Source organism: Fistularia commersonii, chromosome 19 (assembly GCF_037954325.1).
Source record: "Fistularia commersonii isolate RoL2024-O1a breed Wild chromosome 19, RoL_Fcom_v1.0, whole genome shotgun sequence".
NCBI classification, from domain to species: Eukaryota; Metazoa; Chordata; class Actinopteri; order Syngnathiformes; family Fistulariidae; genus Fistularia; species Fistularia commersonii.
This window is the reverse complement of record NC_141302.1, coordinates 13,970,239-13,987,069: the sequence shown is the minus strand read 5'-3', so window position 1 is coordinate 13,987,069 and position 16,831 is coordinate 13,970,239. Positions and strand designations below refer to the sequence as shown.

The 16,831-nt window shown below is 41.9% G+C and overlaps 2 protein-coding genes across 2 annotated transcripts; one reads left to right on the top strand and one right to left on the bottom strand.

Moving 5' to 3' along the window:
* Positions 1 to 2,799: 2,799 nt before the first annotated feature.
* Positions 2,800 to 5,155, bottom strand: LOC147223873 (uncharacterized). Its single transcript, XM_086166404.1, has 5 exons — positions 5,085 to 5,155; positions 4,271 to 4,960; positions 4,035 to 4,148; positions 3,299 to 3,342; positions 2,800 to 2,954 (listed from the first exon to the last, which is right to left on the bottom strand). Exons 1-5 carry the CDS (start codon positions 5,137 to 5,139, stop codon positions 2,838 to 2,840), a joined length of 1,020 nt encoding a protein of 339 aa, XP_086022530.1. The 5' UTR covers positions 5,140 to 5,155; the 3' UTR covers positions 2,800 to 2,837.
* Positions 5,156 to 11,401: 6,246 nt separating this feature from the next.
* On the top strand, positions 11,402 to 15,517 carry LOC147223872 (uncharacterized). The gene is made up of 5 exons (XM_086166231.1): positions 11,402 to 11,446; positions 11,593 to 12,270; positions 12,352 to 12,477; positions 13,770 to 13,813; positions 15,239 to 15,517. Exons 2-5 carry the CDS (start codon positions 11,682 to 11,684, stop codon positions 15,515 to 15,517), a joined length of 1,038 nt encoding a protein of 345 aa, XP_086022357.1. The 5' UTR covers positions 11,402 to 11,446; positions 11,593 to 11,681.
* The last annotated feature ends 1,314 nt before the right edge of the window (positions 15,518 to 16,831 follow it).

Below are 16,831 nucleotides of genomic sequence, written 5' to 3'. Positions count from 1 at the left end.
TCTTTCTTGGTGCGCCTAAACCTTTCCAGAGCATACCACGACCGCTTGAGATTTTCTTCCATCCGCTCCTTGCTCTCAAAACAGATCACAATGGCATCTGCAAATATTATAGTCAATGCAGATTCCTGTCTAACCTCACCACTTCGCAACTCGCATACATTCTCATACGGTACATAGTTCTTCTCCCTGCACCCTGTCATATTCACTTCTAGGTCTACAAAGCCTCAATGCAACACCCTCTGACCTTCTCTGTGTGTCTCCATCAGCATACTCAAGGCAAATACTGCATCTGTAGTACTCTTTCTGGGCATGAAATCATACTGCTGCTCAGTGCACGATAAGTGGAAGAGGATGGATGGATGGATGGTTTACAGACGATGAAAACCCAAAACTCTGTATCTCAAAAAATTTGATTACAATAAAAGATCAATAAAGAAAGGAATATTTTCGATGTCAGTCATTCAAAAAGTATGTTTTGCTACAAAATCAATACTTTTTTTTTTTTTTTTTTCATAAATTACTGCATCAGTAATTGTGCTGTGGTGGTGGTGTGCCCTGGAGGCGATCAGTCTGTGGCACTTCTCAAGTGTAATGGAAGCCCAGGTTACTTTTAATAGCAGCTTTCAGGTCAGTTGTATTGCTGCGTCTGGTGCCTCTCAATTTCTTCTTGATGGATTTCTATGAGGCTCAGCGTTGGATCAGCGGCTTCTTTGGTCGCGCATACCTGTACATTGGTCATCTGGAGAGAAGTGTGGACTCTACCTCCAAGCCTGGCGACAGCACTGGAGATGATCCTGGATGGAGGAAACTGCAACCTCAGACTCCTGACCAGGGAACATTGGGGCGAGGGGGTGGCCTTGATATCATTCAAAGGGGGAGAGGCCAGTGGCTTCTGCTGGCGGCTGAACTGGAGATTCATTGCATACTCCATCCAGGAAGGGTTCTTACTCCACGAGGAGGGGTGGAAGGCTGAAGCACAATGGAGGGTTACCTCATCAAGACTCTGGTTGGCTTGTTCTGCCTGGCTGTTGGCTTGGGGGTGGTACTCTGAGGACAGGCTGATGGTTGCACCAATCTCCTTGCAGATGGCCCTCCTGACTTGGGAGGTGAATTGGGGGCCCCAGTCAGTCACTATGTCAGTTGGGAATCCATGGAGCAAGCTACACATGCTTCATGATGAGCTCTGCTGTCTCAAGTGAAGAGGGGAGGTTAGGGAGAGCCACCAGGTGCACTGCCTTGAAGAACAAGTCTGGTTCTGTTCAGGGAAATTTAACAGGGAGAGCGCACACGAGGTCAGAGGTGCTGTTGAGAGGCCTTGTTTCGGCTACAAACCCTGGAGACAAACTCTCAGACGTCTGCTGCTATTATTGGATGACCCCACTTGAGCACCTGGGTCTGTACCACATCGGGAAGATGGAGCCTTTGGGGGTTCCAGTCCCAGGGTCCAGCTGGGTACGCTGTGCACTCATGACCACCTCTGAGATTTGTGGTGATTTCCCCAATAACCAGAGTAGTAAGGATTGTGTCAGGGTCTCTAGACACATGCCTGCCAGGAGTTCAACTGTCGGGCCTATTTGATGTCGGTAAGGTTATTGTGACCGGATGTGTCACGGAGCGTGGGGGCGGACCCGGGCAGGGAACCACACCTCAGAGCAGGAATCTGGATCGAAAGCGCTTTGAGTTGAAACGGCAGGTAGGGTGTCGCTGGTAAGGCCCTGGCCCCGAGACAGAGTTGCACAGGGCTGGGTCTCACCAGGACGGGTTGCAGGCAGGATCAGACGTTACACCGGCTGACTGGGTCCGGTCGCGGCAGGGCTCCGCAGTGGACTGTGATCCGCAATCCCCCAGCACCATGCAGAGCTGCTGCCCTTTATAGGGATCTTGATTAGCGGCATCTGCTGCAGCTGGCGCCGATTACAAATTGGGATCAGGTGTGATACCCTGACAGGATGTTTGAAGGATATTTTACCACATCCACCCAGTGGTACCACACCTGGAAGGTATCCAAGACAGGGAGCAGCTCTCTGTTTCCACTTTCATTGTTCTCCTTGGCTGAGGTGAACTGCAGTGAGAAAAACATGCAGGGGTGAAAAATGTGAAAAATGTGAAGCTTGTTGTCAGAGGTTGACTCCTGTGACAGGAACGCCCCAAGACATGTGTCGGATGTATCCACCTCCATAATCCAGAACTTCTGACCACTGGGCAACAATACAGTTCTTTTCTCAACAGTCCAGGGAAGGTGCTTCTGACTTTGTCTCTGGTTCAGAAGTGGATTGACGCGAGTTGAGGAATGCGAGATTTATATCCAATGTGTAAGATTGGTCTGTGTTCAATGGCTCCTGACGTGCTGACTCCAGCCTTAGTCCACTCCTTGTGAAGATCCCCCAAATTCTTGCATTTATTTTGCTTGTCAATCCTCAAGGCTGTGGCTATCCCCTTTGCTGGTGTACCTTGTCCTTCCAACTTTCCATTAATATACTAGGATGCAGCATTCTGTGAACAACCAGCTTCCTTCTAACTGGAAACGACCCCTTCAAGATAACTTTGACTCCAGTTCTTTTCCCATCAGTGCCATGACTGTACATATATGCCAATATATATATGTCAATTTAGGTGTCTCTCTGTATCCAGCTTCCTGACCCACTGATTCCACAGGGGTCTTGAGTTCTGTGGTTTTTCATTATAAATTCCACAAAGAAATCAACCTTTGTGACTTAACACAAACGGACTTAGTGAGATTAAAGGAGGTTCAGTTGTTTTATTGCAATACAACAGATACAATGCAAAGTTTACTCTCAAACAAGGATGCAGGAACAACAACAGATGTCCAGAAAGATCTACAGCTTGACACCGGCGTACACACATTCACCCCTGGTGTCATTTCTCACTCTTGGTCTGTGGCTGCTGAAATCACTTAGAGTGGCATATTGGAGGTTCTCTGCTTCCTGGCGACCCTGTAAATAAAATATAATACAGCTGTCTGTCAAATGTTTTTTTTTCTGTTTCCATGGATAATTATTCATCCTAAGAAAGGAATGTGTCAAGACTTAAAGATTTTTACCAAATAACTTTCCTTGTAGTATTTACTTTACACACCCAAAATATGTACAATATTCGCAAAAGTATAACAACAGTATCACCACAGACAACTTTTTCCTTTTCTTTTTTCCTGTTTGTTTTTTTCCTTTTTTTTTAGTAAAATCCACCCTTCCTACAAACATACACATATGATGTGTATTTGGCATTCAGGCTACAAAGTATACGAAAGTGAATGTAAATACAACAAACATGTTCCTACCTCTGCCTCAGGAGCCGGAACAACCGATGGTCTTTCTTGTGAGTCTGGTCCGTAAAAGAAGCATTTTCAGAACACAACACTTACACTTGTTGCAAGCAGTAATAATTTACCAATTGAGGATGTATTAATTTATTACAAATGTGGACTCAGTACTGAGCCTTGAGGCACTCCTGTGGACAAACTATGAGTTTGGACAGTGACCCCCTCCTAGATATAACAAATAAAACTCCGTAGGTGTCAACCTTACGCCGTGCAAATTCCAATTTTTTCTATAACTTTTTGAAGCTGGAGTAAAGCGGTTTTATCAAAAATTTGATCATTAATCTTTAATGGTGGACATTAATTTATAAGCATTTAATCAGGATATTCTTCATCAGTAATATCCATGCATATGTTGGGTAGTTTTAACTGAACATACACCTGCAAGTGATAAATCCTCTGGGCTTAAATGTGGGATGTAAACTATATATCATGATAAACCATCATCCGAACAACTTTAGATTTATATGGATTAAATCTAATGAACTCAAATACCGAGGGCTGATTTGAAGCAATGTCCAAGGAGCTCAAACTGGCAGCACCTCCTTTTGTACAGACAGTCTGCGAGGATTACTCGATTAAACGTTTTCCGCTTTGGAAACGTTTCTGAGCTTGGTTGATAAAAATAGATATATAAATATTTAAATGACTTTACATATGAACCTCTCAGGTTGAACGTAATCTTAGTTTTCCCTACCTGTGGATTTATATCTCTGTGTCCTGTACAGTCTGTGTGCAGTAAAAGCCAAGAAAACGACCACGATTGTGTTAAACGTCAAAGCTCCGATCAACACAGGTGTCCAGTCTTTGCCTGCATATTTCAACATGAAAAATGTAATGATAATTTTAAAATAAAGACTAGAAACATTAAAAGAAATAGATTGGACTGTATCTTTCACTAATGACTAAAAATAGTTTTCTTCTTCAACTTACCTTGTGGATCCTGAGTTGTCCCTTTTCCAAACAGTATCTGTCCACATGATGCAACAGCACAACGGTAGGTCTCAGTGTGAGAGGTCAGATTCTCTTTCGACAAGTGGTAGAAACAGGTGTGTGTTTGGGTCCCAGGTTTGCTCTCACACTGATCCTCACCGACTTCTTGAGTATAGATAATTCCCGGTTGAGATTCCTCGGAGTCTTTGAACCAGTAAACACTGTGCCCTGTACCACAAGTCCCAGTTTGGACTGAACACTTCCGATGCTCAGAGCCTCTTGGATTGGGGGTCCCAGATGGCGAGACAAGGACGGAAAGGTTGACGTTCGGACTGGAATCCCTCACAATGACCATGATGCTGTTCAGAAATTCAAAGGCATCTGATGAGCTCCCCGTGCAGAAGTAAGTAGCTGAGTCAGAAATTTGTGCATTTAAGATATTTAAGTGATTTCTGCCAGCATCAATGTCAAGTCTAAACCGTTTGTTATTATCTTTATATTCATTTTGAAAATATATCCAGGTACGTTTATCAAATTGAACTATTGGATTTGGTGTTTGTCCCAAAGGTTGTTTATACCAGTAAAACATTGATAGAAATTTAGACTCTTCATCAAAACACTCCAAAATGAAGTCTTCGCCAACATTGACGGACAAATACTGTAAAGACGACGATGAAGCTGTGATATGAGCTGAGGAGGAAATGGAAAAGAAAGAAATGTAAAGTTAAATTTACACACATAAAACCTCAGCCGTGCAGAATGTATGGTGATACTTGAAAGTTGAAAGAAAACAAAATAAAAATATGATGCTCACCTGTTCTCACTAGCAGCAAACTTGACACATGAAAAACAACAGAGACAGGAGTCATGTTGGGTCAAACCTCCACCTTCACTGGAGAGAATCTGCATCTAATGTGTAGTTTTATAAAGCACGACAGAATGTGATCGGCCAATAAGATAGGAGTCTCTGAGAGAGTCATTAATCACATGATCACAGCTCCACCAATCGTGTCCGTGTGATACATTCCAGAAACACGATGTTGCTGACATCTGAGGTGGAACTATTTAGTGTCATTGTGATTTTGGGGAAGTTTCATGAAATGGCCCTATTGTTGACGTTTCTAATAAACTACACTTGTTTCTTGTACACGATAGTTTATGTGTATAATAGAGTAGTTGGTTCATTTAATGTATCAAGTTTGGACCCCATAAGGTTGTGGATTCTAACGGATCTTCAACATTACTCAGTCTTCACCATTCGTCAGGCTGTGGCGAATTTGGAGTGAGAACGTGTTCATATGACATGCATGAGAGCTGTAAGACAGGGGTGAGGTGTGCGGTACGTGTAAAAGAGAAGTTCATGGTGTAAATGGGACTCCATCAGGGATCCGCTCAGAGCCCATTTTTATTTACATTAATGATGGAGAGGCTGTTAGATGAGGTTAGACAGGAATTTCCACAGACCTTGGTGTTTGCAGATAACTTCGTGATCTGAGTGAGAGCAGGGAGCAGGTAGAGGAAAATCTTGATCAGATGGATGTATGTCCTGGAAAGGAGAGGAGTCTAAAACAAGAGTGGAGATAAAAAAAGTGGAGGATTTTTAGAACCTAAGGTCAATGAGCAATAAAGAGTGTGGAAAAGAGGTGAAGAAACACATTCAAGCAGGTTAAAACAGGTGGAGAAAAAGTTGTGGGGTCATTGAAATAGTATGAAATAGTATCAGCCAGAAATGAAATGAAGGGTGTGCAAGACAATGGTGAGACCAGCAACGCTGTACGGGAAGCAGGAAGCAGAGCTGGAGGGAGCAGAGATGAAGATGTTGAGGTTCTCTTTGGGAGTAACAAGGACAAATTGGATCATGATAGAGTCATTCAGAGGGACAGCAAATGTTGGATATTTTAAAGATAAAGTCAGAGAGGAGAGGCTGAATTGTACGGAGGAGAAATACATATATTCTTCTTCTCCTTTCGGCTTTTCCCTTCAGGGGTCGCCACAGCAAATCAACCTTCTCCAGCTAACCCTATTCCCTGTATCCTCCTCTCTCACACCAACTACCTTCATATCCTCTCTCACTACGTCCATAAATCTTCTCTTTGGTCTTCCTCAAGACCTCCTGACTGGCAACTCCAATGCCAGCATCCGTCAGATTCTTGCCTTTTCTCTTCTCTTGCAGCTTGTTAACACAAGGTCCTCCTCTCCTTCTTTGACCTACAGCAGCTCAGTTTCCATGGGTACCCTGTAGTTCAGCAGTACTAATGGTAGTCGTTGTTATCCCGGGCCTCGACTGATCCGTATGAGATTATTAGGTTTGATTCGCATGTTTGGTGTGGGCAAACGTTTGGTGCCGGGTGCCCTCCCTGACGCTGCCCTTTGTTTTATCAGAGCTTGGGACCGGCTCAGGGAGACAAATAATAATTTTGTATTTATTATTTTCCTTTCTGCTACACTCTTCAGGGGTCTCCACAACAAATCACCGTCTCCAAATGACCCAATTTTTTTGTATCCACTTCTCTAACACACCAACTAACTTCATGTCCTCTGTCACTACATCCATAAATCTCCCTGGTCTTGCTCTAGACCTCCTTCCTGGCAGTTACAACCCTGCCATCCTTCTACCAGAATGTATTAATTCTCCCTCTTCTGTACCTCTTATGTCCTGGCTTCAACCTGGAAGAAAAGCAACATAAAACAAGATGCAATTTGGATTTAATAAATCTATTCATTGTGAAAGCTTGAAGAAGGGCAGTGCTGAGTTATAATCATATGGAAAAGGGGGCAGGTTGGTTGCAGCTCAGATCAACAAAGGGAATAAAATACAGAGTGCTCATAAGGAGAACTTTCCATGACTTCTGTAACTATGGGTAGAAGAACAAAAGGAAACGAAATCCACACTAACTGAAACTGGGAGAAAACATAAACACATCAGTCAGCAACCCCAACACCCTCAGAGTACTCGAGCTCACAAGCCATATGCTATGGGCTTTACAATACACAGTATCTGGCCCTGTACAGTAGCGACTCGCCACCCACACAGTAGCGCACACCATATCCCCATGGCGTGCTGCACATCAGCCGCCACCTTGAATGGTTGTGTCTGGCATGATAGGAGTAGCACATTTATTTTTCCAAAGAGAACATCAGACCTTCATTTTCTATCCCCTGTCTATTCCCCATCTTCTTATCCAGACTCTTGCTTCTCCTCGCTCTACCAGCAGACACAACTTCCTACTCACCCATCTACAACCTGAAGTAGCCAGATTACAATCAGTATTCTTTAGGTTATGTAACAGATGGAAGCTGTTGTTAACTATGGCTCACACGGTATTTCGGTAGGTTAGTCATAGACTTGATTTGCTTATTTTGTTTTTTTTATTTTCATCCATTGCATGCCCTTTCCGACACAACTCTGCATTTATCAGGGCTTGAGACTGGTAAGAACACTTACCGAAGTCCCTTTTGTGCTGCATTGTGTATTTTGGAAGATTGTTGTAGCAGAATGAAGCAAGTGAAAATACGAGGCCTAATATACAGCCTCTGCTTTTGCAGACCCCTAAAATATTCTCCTTCAGCTGTGAAGTATTCATGTGTTATGTTGTCACTGTACGTCCTGCATTCGGAAAAACAAATATAAAAAAATATTTAAAAAAATCACTTCTCTGTAGCGATTGATTTTTGTGAACTTGTACAACATATTTAGTTTCCTGTACTTTTTTCAATGACGCTCAATTGCAACGAAATGTTATTGTTAACAGTCACATGTTCATACAGTCTGTCATTGTGTAAACTAGCTGATCGTTTATTATGTCCACTGTCTATTGAATAGTGTTAACTAACAGAGGAGGGAGGTGGCCATCGACACCACAGAGCTCCTCCAGCTTTCTTTGATTTGATGTAACAGTGTCATCTCATCTTGTGGTGGGTTTCAGTGTCACAAACAATAAAGTGGAAAAAACACACAGGAAAAGACCAGATGGGTGTGAGATGAAGAGAAGAAAATGCAATAGCTTCAGAACCACAATGACATCCTGTTGAGTTGAGGGGCAGCAGAAGAGGGGGACGGAGAATAAACATCGCTGAAATGAAGAAGCAACATTTGACTTGAGCCTGTATTTTTGTCTTGTTCTTCTGTTTGTCGTCCATTTCACTTGTGCAAACATGAGTAAAATCCTCGACACATTTCCTGCCGGGCTATTTTCAGCTGTAGCTTTATCTTTGCAACTTCAGGTTCAGGGATTCAGATTTATAAATTCAGTATTTATAGTCAATCAGCAAGTGTATTTTGATCTGTGGTCTATCAATAGTCTTTCCTGTCAGAAGTCCAATGAACATTGATCACTGCTTCACCTCGTTCACTTTGTCAGTTTAGATGTTCAATGCATCATTCAACACCAAATAATTGCTCTTTCAAATAAAGACACATGATACTGTAAACCTGTAGCATTTAAAAGATAGTTAAGGTAAAGGAAGTTGAAAAGAAACAAGCCATATATATTTCCTCTTTTTGAGCGAGGCAATCAAGAAGTTTGACCAGGGTGAGGACTTCAGTGTCTCTGCCTTTCTTTTTCTTCTGGCGTGAATAAAATACACACCGTGAAAAAACTTCCTGTTTGAACATCTATGACGCTGAACCTTCACAGAGGTGACCGCAGCAGTTACTTCTCTTCATGGGGTTTGTGATGCATAACCAACTTATGAAACCATCAACAGTCAAGTCCTTTACTAAAAACAGCTTGAGTAGACCAGCAGATGTTATCGGCACAGGAGTGGTGGTTTGTTGTGGGCTCTGAAAGACATGCTCTCATGTCTCTGAACATTGAAGAACATCTGCATCTTCATGATAAATTGATTGAAACCATGTCCGTCTCATGTCTTACACTGGAATACACACACTGATCGGAAGTTTCCTCCCTCTGTCTTCTTGGTCCTCTTGCCTTCACAACTGTTAGAGCAGCATAGTGGAGGTTCTCTGTTTTTTGGCTCGAATGAAACACAGGATTGCCATATATTTATATAGTTCATGACTGATATTAGAATGTATTTCTGCCATAAAAAAAACTGAAATGTGATTTTATGTATGTCATTACTTCTTTGGATAGTATGAGTCAGATATGAAATGTATGGAAGCCAGTGCAAGAACAGCTTCATTTGCATTACCATCTTTGTTCTTTAGAATATAAATCATTTACAGTGCTTATATCCTGCTTCAAAATATGTGGTAAAAACATTGCATAGTAAAACAACAAACCTCTGTAGCCGGGGTGGAGGGGGACAGAGATTTGCTTCGTGAGTCTGCTCATTGAAAAGAAAAACGTTACCTTGCTGAGTGTTCATATAATAACAATGAATTAATCATTGACAAGAATTCATAAAAGTTACATCGAAAGAGATCATTTAAGCATGAAGTGGTATCCACTAAAGAGCCAATTTTAGATTTTTGCAGCAGATCTTCTAAGGCGTGTAATTTACGGGTCTTTATGGATCGTTCTCGTTTGTCCAGCACATCCTGCAAGTGCTCGGTATGACTGATATCTGAGAGTTCGGAGGCTGAATCTTCATCTTAAAATCATTGTTGTGAGTTATGTTGTTAGATATGTAACATATGTAAAAGAACCATCAACATGGATGGCAGGACCGATGGTTTCCCATCAAGAATCTGCCCGAAGTATCACACTAACTTCACCGACTCGTCTTCTGCCAGCGCACCCTTGATCCCATGTGTTCTCCAGGTAAGCGAGGAACGCGGACCCAGAATTCCATGTCATGTAAAAGAAAACATGATTCATCAGAGCAGGATACCTTTGTCCATCACTTGTTTGTCCAGATGTAATGCTCAAATGGCCATTGTTGGCATTTTTGTGGGTGGACAGGGGTCAGCGTGGGCATCCTGACTGGTCTCTGGCTATGCAACCATATTTGCCATGATGTGCAGTGTATTTTGACACCTTTCTATCAGAGCCAGAATTAATGTAACTTCCTCAACAATTTGAGCTCATCGTATCGCCAGTTCACCACTGCTCCTTCCTTGGACCACATTTATAGGCAGTGATCGTTGCAGACCAAGAACACCCTACAAGGGCTGCATTTTCGGAGAGTCTGACCTAAATGTCTCCTTTGAAATTTTACCCTTGTCGAACTCGCTCAAATCGTTACACTTCCATTTTTTCTTGCAACTAATTCATTGACTCTGGGGACAACATATTCCACAGGGAAGACCAAGGACAAGCGGGAGAGACTATGTCTCCTTGCTGGCCTGGGGTCCCCCAAGAGGAGCTGGACCATATGGCAGGGGGAGGGAGGTCTGGGCCTCACTGCTCCGGCTGCTGCCACCACGACCCGACTCCTGATGGATGGATGGAAGTCATCGACTTGATTCGCATGCCCTTCCAGTCACAACTCTGCATTTATAAGAAATTGAAACTGGCACAAGCAGAACATTTGCTAGAGTCCGCTTTGTGCTGCATTGTGTATTTCACAATATTGTTGTAGTAGAATGAACCAAGTGAAAACACAAGGTCTAATTATACTGCCTCTGCTTTTGAGACCCCCCCAAAAATTCTCCTTTAGCGCCATAAACCTCCTGTCAAATATGCAAAAGCACTGTCCTTCAGAATGTTTTTGGATGCCAGGCAAGGAGTCCCTTGCCCACTTACACCTTATGACAATGAGGTCATGACTAGAGCTCATGAAGTTTGTGTCATTTCAGATGTAATAATGAGAAAGATTTTTGAGAGTCTTCCTCTCATGACAACACAGTAATATTACACAGTATTACACAGAAGTCTCCAGATAAAGGTCTAGAGACTACAAAGCAGAGGCTAACAGACATGGCCGTTCTGAGACCGGCAGAATAAATAAACTTGTCGGACAGTCCAGCTGAGGTCAACTCTCACTGTCAGGGTGATTAGACAGTAGAAGTTGACGGGAAAAATTCTACTTTCACTCGTTTTGACGACATCGTGTTTTTGGAATGTACCGCACGAAGACGATTGGGGGAGCAGCGATCACGTGATCACAGACTCTCAAAGACTCTCATCTGATTGGCCGATCAAATTCTGTCCTGCATTATAAAACTACTGATTAAACATAGATTCTCTCCAGTGAAGGTGGTGGTTTCAACCAGCATGACTCCTGCAACTGTCTTTTTTCATGTGGCAAGTTTGCTGCTGGTGAGAACAGGTGAGCATCATATTTTTATTTCATTTTCATTTTCATTTTTTTTTCTTTCAAGTAATACCATATATGTTATGGTAATAAAACTTTGAACTTTGCATGAACTTTGCATTTGCTTTCTTTCTTCATTTCCTTCTCATCTTACATTGCAGCTTCATCATCCTTTCTCGAGCAATTTTCTGTTAATGTGGGTGAAGACTTGGTGTTGAAATGTTTCTATAAAGGGTCTAAATATCCATATATGTTTTTCTGGTATAAACAAACTATTGGACAGAAGCCAAATCTCATGGTGACATTTAATAAACAATTCAAATTACCTCTTTTTAACAATGAATTTAAAAATAAACGCTTTGGATTTGACAGTTCTAATGACCAAAAGAATTTAAAAATCTCAAATGTACAAATTTCAGACTCAGCCACTTATTTCTGCATGGTTAACTTTCTCAACGGATTTGAATTTCTGAGCGGCATCACGGTCAGTGTGAGGGATTCAAGTCTGAACGTCAATCTTTCTTTTCTCGACTCACCATCTGGGACCCTCCAGCCAGGAGGCTCTGGGACTCTGACATGTTCAATCCAATCCGGGACTTGTGATACAGGACACAGTGTTTACTGGTTCAAAGACTCAAAGGAATCTCAACTAGAAATTATTTACACTCACGAAGGCAGGGAGGATCAGTGTGAGAGAAAACCTGGGACCCAAACACACAGCTGTTTCTACCAGTTATCGATACAGAATCTGACTGTCTCTCACACTGGAACCTACCGCTGTGCTGTTGCATCTTGTGGACAGATACTGTTTGGAAACAGTAAAGCTCTGGACTCACGGGGTTAGTAGAAGACTTGAATTATCAGTTTAATTGGGTGGTGAAATAAAACTAAAGCTCAAAACTTCTATTTCACGATGATAGGCGGTGTGAACTCCAGTGTATCGATTCATGTGCTGTGTGGAGGTTTGACCTTCACCACCATCCTGGTCTTTTTCTTGGCTTTTACTGTATACAGACTCTACAAGGCAAACAGCTGCCAACACACAGGTAGGATATACTTTTTTTGAACTTCATGTTTACCGTTCATGGTCCTAATGAGATATTGTGTTATGAATAGAACATGCCAATGTCATCATTTCTGCAGTCAATGTCATGATTTATTAGCTGCAAATGTTGGAGTAAGCTGAGGGACTTTTTTTTTTATTCATACGATATTAAAAACACCATTCGGAACATCATATCATGTGTCTGACATTTACATTGAGTTGTTCATCTTGTAGCAATAGTTGTCCCTTCATCATGGCACCTGTTCATGGATGTCGGAAATTGGGTAGGAAGTGACCACATTGTCCTTATAGTCAATGTGTTAGAAGAGGGAAAAATGTGCAAGTGTAGGGATTTGACTGCACAATTGGGTCAGAGCTTCTGTGAAACTGCAGTTCTTGTGGGGTGTTGTCTGTCTTTGGTGGTCACTAACAAAAGTGGGACTGGTGACTTGGTCATGGCTGACGCAGCTTCACCGATGAATATATGAATATGTGAATATAGGGAGCAAAGGCTGGCCCACATGATCCGATTCAACGGGAATGCAACTGTTGTTCAAATTGCCGAAAAAGCTGAGTCTATTTCTGATAGAAAGTTGTCAGCACACAGTGATTCATGGTTTGTTGCATACGGGGGCTGCATAGCTACAGATCAGATCAGATTCGATCATATCAACTTTTATTATCCTGTGACGGCAAATTCATCTTGGGCCGTTGGTATAGTACAGCTGAATTCCTCACACACCCAACAAACATACCATCATCCCACACAAGTTGCTCCTCAATACACGAGTCATGCAGTTACAAACTATTGGTGGAGGAGTTGTGTGAATTGAATTGAATTGAATGTCAAGAATAGTTGGAAAGGAACTACAGATATTGCAGCAGTCTGTTGGCTGGGATGTGCAAGTGTATCAGAAAAAACAAATAAAAATAGGGAGGCCCAATAACACAACGCCATAAAAAGACCAAGAATTTATATTCATCCTTGTAGGCCCGAGGTGCAATAAAAAAACAATACAGTAGAACAGCAGCCCGCGAACGCCCCTAATCATGAACAGATCTGCCCACGAACAGTTTTCGAATCTGTCATCCATGAAGAACAGGAATTCAAGGATCTGCTGCTAAAATCTTGATAAAATTACTTCAGTAGATACCACACCCTGCTTGAATCAAGTGGTTTTCTTCGATGTATTTTATGAACTCATTTCAGTTATATATTCACTGTTGTTTTGAATGTATGAACTTCAATACATTTTGTAAAAGTGATTTTTTTTTTTCCTTTTCAATCACCAGACTCACAAGACAGATCTCCATCCACGCCCAGCCCTGGTGCAGGGGTACGCTGATTTACTATCAATGTTTAGGCCACATATTTTGAAGCAGAATATAACAACATGGATTATTTCACTTTTAAAGGACAAAGATTATAAAGGGAAGTTATGACAGTTATGCTTTACCTGTACTGGCTTGTTCAAGGTTTATTACTGCTATTTTAACTACAACTTGACAACTGAGAAGCGCAAAAATATCCAACTCATGCTATCCAAAGTAGTGATGATAAAAAAGAAAAAAACATTTCATTTGTTGAGGATCTACTTCCATTTATCGGTCATGGCATGTATGAGTGTATGACAATCCTGTTTTATGTGAAATTAACAGGATCGCCAAGAAGCAGAGAACCTCCAATATGCTGCTCTAACAGTTGTCAAGGCAAGAGGATCAAGAAGACTGACGGAGGAAACCTCAGATCAGTGTTTGTATTCCAGTGTAAGACATGAGACGGACATGGTTCCTGTCATTTCTCATGAAGATGCAGATGTTCTTGAATGTTCAGATACATTGGAGCATGTCAGTCAGAACATACAATAAACCATCACTCCTGTGCTGACATCGTCTGCTGGTCTTCTCTGGTTGTTTTCGGTAAAAGGTTGACTGTTCAACTTGCATTTCTATGGTTACAACAACTGAAGTTTACACCTGTTGAAAAATAAATTATCTTTTTTTTTCTTCTCACATGGTCTGCTGTTCTTCTCCAGATGGTTTCATGAGTTGATTGTGGATCAGAAACCCCATGAAGAGAGGTATCTGCTGCGGTCACTAGTGTTAAGAAGTTTTATCATGGTGGGCGTTTTATTCACTTTCTATAAAGCCATCACACAATAATAAGAAGAAAAGGAAATGAAAAAACTCCAGTCACTGGTTTCTCGGTCCCCTCTCCACCATCGCCCCTGTTCACAAACAGGACATCTAACATACTGTATGTGGCTATTTATTCTCCATCCCCCTCTATGCTGCTTGGATGTAAATGGGGTTCTGTATCTATCGCTGGTTGTTGTCTTCATCTGTGTCTTTTCCTGTGTGTTTTTTCCACTTTATTGTCGTGATATTAAAAAAAACAATCACAAGGTGAGGTAACACAACAAATAATGACCTATCAGCTGTTTTGAACAGTTAAAGACTGTGTGAGTATGTGACTAGTATAAACTCCATTTCAAAAAATATACATATATCCTAATGAAGCCAACAAAAATCGATTGTTACAGGGAAGCAATATCCTCAAATATGTGTACTTCCTGATGCAGGCATCACAGTGATAACAAAACGCATGAATACTTTATAAGAATAAGAAGAGCTAATGAATGAGGAAAATGAAAGGGAATGAAGAGCAGAAGAGGTGATTATTTTCCACCACGAAGTTGAATAGGCTGAATAGACTTTTTAACAATTTCAATTCAGCGTTCGACATCATAATCTTGCAACAGCTGATCACCAAACTACAGCTGGGGTTCAACACCTCCCTCTGCAACTGGCTGCTGGACTTCTTCTGTGAGAGGCCGCAAGCGGTACGAGTGAGCAACAACATCTGGTGCAGCATCACACTCAGCACAGGAGCCCCTCAGGGCTGTGTGCCCAGTCCCCTGCTCTTCACCCTGCTGACTCACAGCTGCAAACCCACTTACAGCACCAGTCACATGTTTTTGTTTACCTTTGTTTTTCTTTCAAGTATCACCATGCTTTCTGCATGGCTGAGGTTTGGCTGAGGTCTTGCAACTCCCCTGACCAATTGGGCTGCACTACTGCAGATGTGCTCCCAAATTCAGGCTTATAATTTACTAGTGTCTCTTGTATGTGCTGGCACTGAGGAACATCTTGTCCGGTGTTTACTGAATCTTCATATTTATACTTTGCAAAAAGGCCAAATCATTTCATGTGATGGCTTTTTCACATACTTCAGTTCTGTCTATATTATTTACTGTAAATTACTTCACACAAACACTTCATACACCTTTTCCACGTCATCTCCTTTTTTAAATTCCAGAACCCATTTTGGCCCTCAAGTCAAAAAGCTTGCCCTCCTTTGCTCGAAGCCATAGACTATCACTGGTCTCATTACTGTCTTGCATACCTTTCATTTAATATTGGCTGATTCCTGTCAGCAGTCAAGTGAACCCTGATCTCTCCCTCACCTTGTTTCATTTTCTCATGTTTATTTCAATGCATCATTTGCTATAGACTTGATTTGCTCATTTTGTTTGGCATTTATATGCATTGTATGCTCTTTCTTACTCGCCAAGCTTTGGTTCTTCACGCACCCCCTTCCAACGCTTCCGTCTCACCTCAACAGGATGTAAATGTGGTTCTGATTTTCTTACTGTTTCTTCTCTTCACCTACCACTTATCTGGCCTTTTCCTTTTCCTGTGCGTATTTTTTCCTGTGTGTATGTTTTTTTTTGACCCATTGTTAGCGACACTGAAGACAATCACAAGGTGAGATGACTTTGTTTCACCAAATATAAGAAAGCAGGAGGAGCTCTGTTAATTTGGAGGCCATGTAGCTTCTCTGCACAAATTTAAAGTTCATACAAGCCAAAATAAGACAGTGGACATTTTAATGTATTAGCTGGTTTGCAGAGTTGCATTGGATATGGGAGGCATTGTCCATCAGCAATGATAGCTTTACAGCCACCCTCTTCTCTCCCACCACTTGCACTGAGTTCACAGGATGGAGCTAGCCTTCCTCAACAGTTTGTCTATCTTCTTCCTGTCATCCGCTGAAAGACTGCTGCTCCAGTAGACTACTCCAAAGAAAATGCTTGATGACACTACAGTGTTGAAGAAGGTCCTTAAGAGACCCCCCTGCATCCCAGAGGACCTGAATCTTCTCACAAGGTACAGTCTGCTTTGATATTTCCTGAAGAGACCATCAATGTTGTGAGAAATATTTTAGACTGGGGCAGGACATGTATGCAGGTTGGGTGAAAGTGGTGAGGAGTTCTGTGGCTGTGATAAGGGAGACCAAAGTGATGTTTTGACAAATTAGGGATCACATATGAGCCCCTTCTTGTTTGCTGTGG

What these genes read in the sequence shown, in the direction of transcription:
- LOC147223873 (XM_086166404.1), bottom strand. Translation starts at nt 5,139, where the DNA reads ATGACTCCTGTCTCTGTTGTTTTTCATGTGTCAAGTTTGCTGCTAGTG. An exon ending in ACAGAGATATAAATCCACAG is followed by an intron (nt 3,343 to 4,034) that starts GTAGGGAAAACT and finishes TTTACGGACCAG; the next exon opens with ACTCACAAGAAAGACCATCG. An exon ending in TTCCGGCTCCTGAGGCAGAG is followed by an intron (nt 2,955 to 3,298) that starts GTAGGAACATGT and finishes TTTTATTTACAG; the next exon opens with GGTCGCCAGGAAGCAGAGAA.
- LOC147223872 (XM_086166231.1), top strand. Translation starts at nt 11,682, where the DNA reads ATGTTTTTCTGGTATAAACAAACTATTGGACAGAAGCCAAATCTCATG. An exon ending in TAAAGCTCTGGACTCACGGG is followed by an intron (nt 12,271 to 12,351) that starts GTTAGTAGAAGA and finishes TCACGATGATAG; the next exon opens with GCGGTGTGAACTCCAGTGTA. An exon ending in AAACAGCTGCCAACACACAG is followed by an intron (nt 12,478 to 13,769) that starts GTAGGATATACT and finishes TTCAATCACCAG; the next exon opens with ACTCACAAGACAGATCTCCA.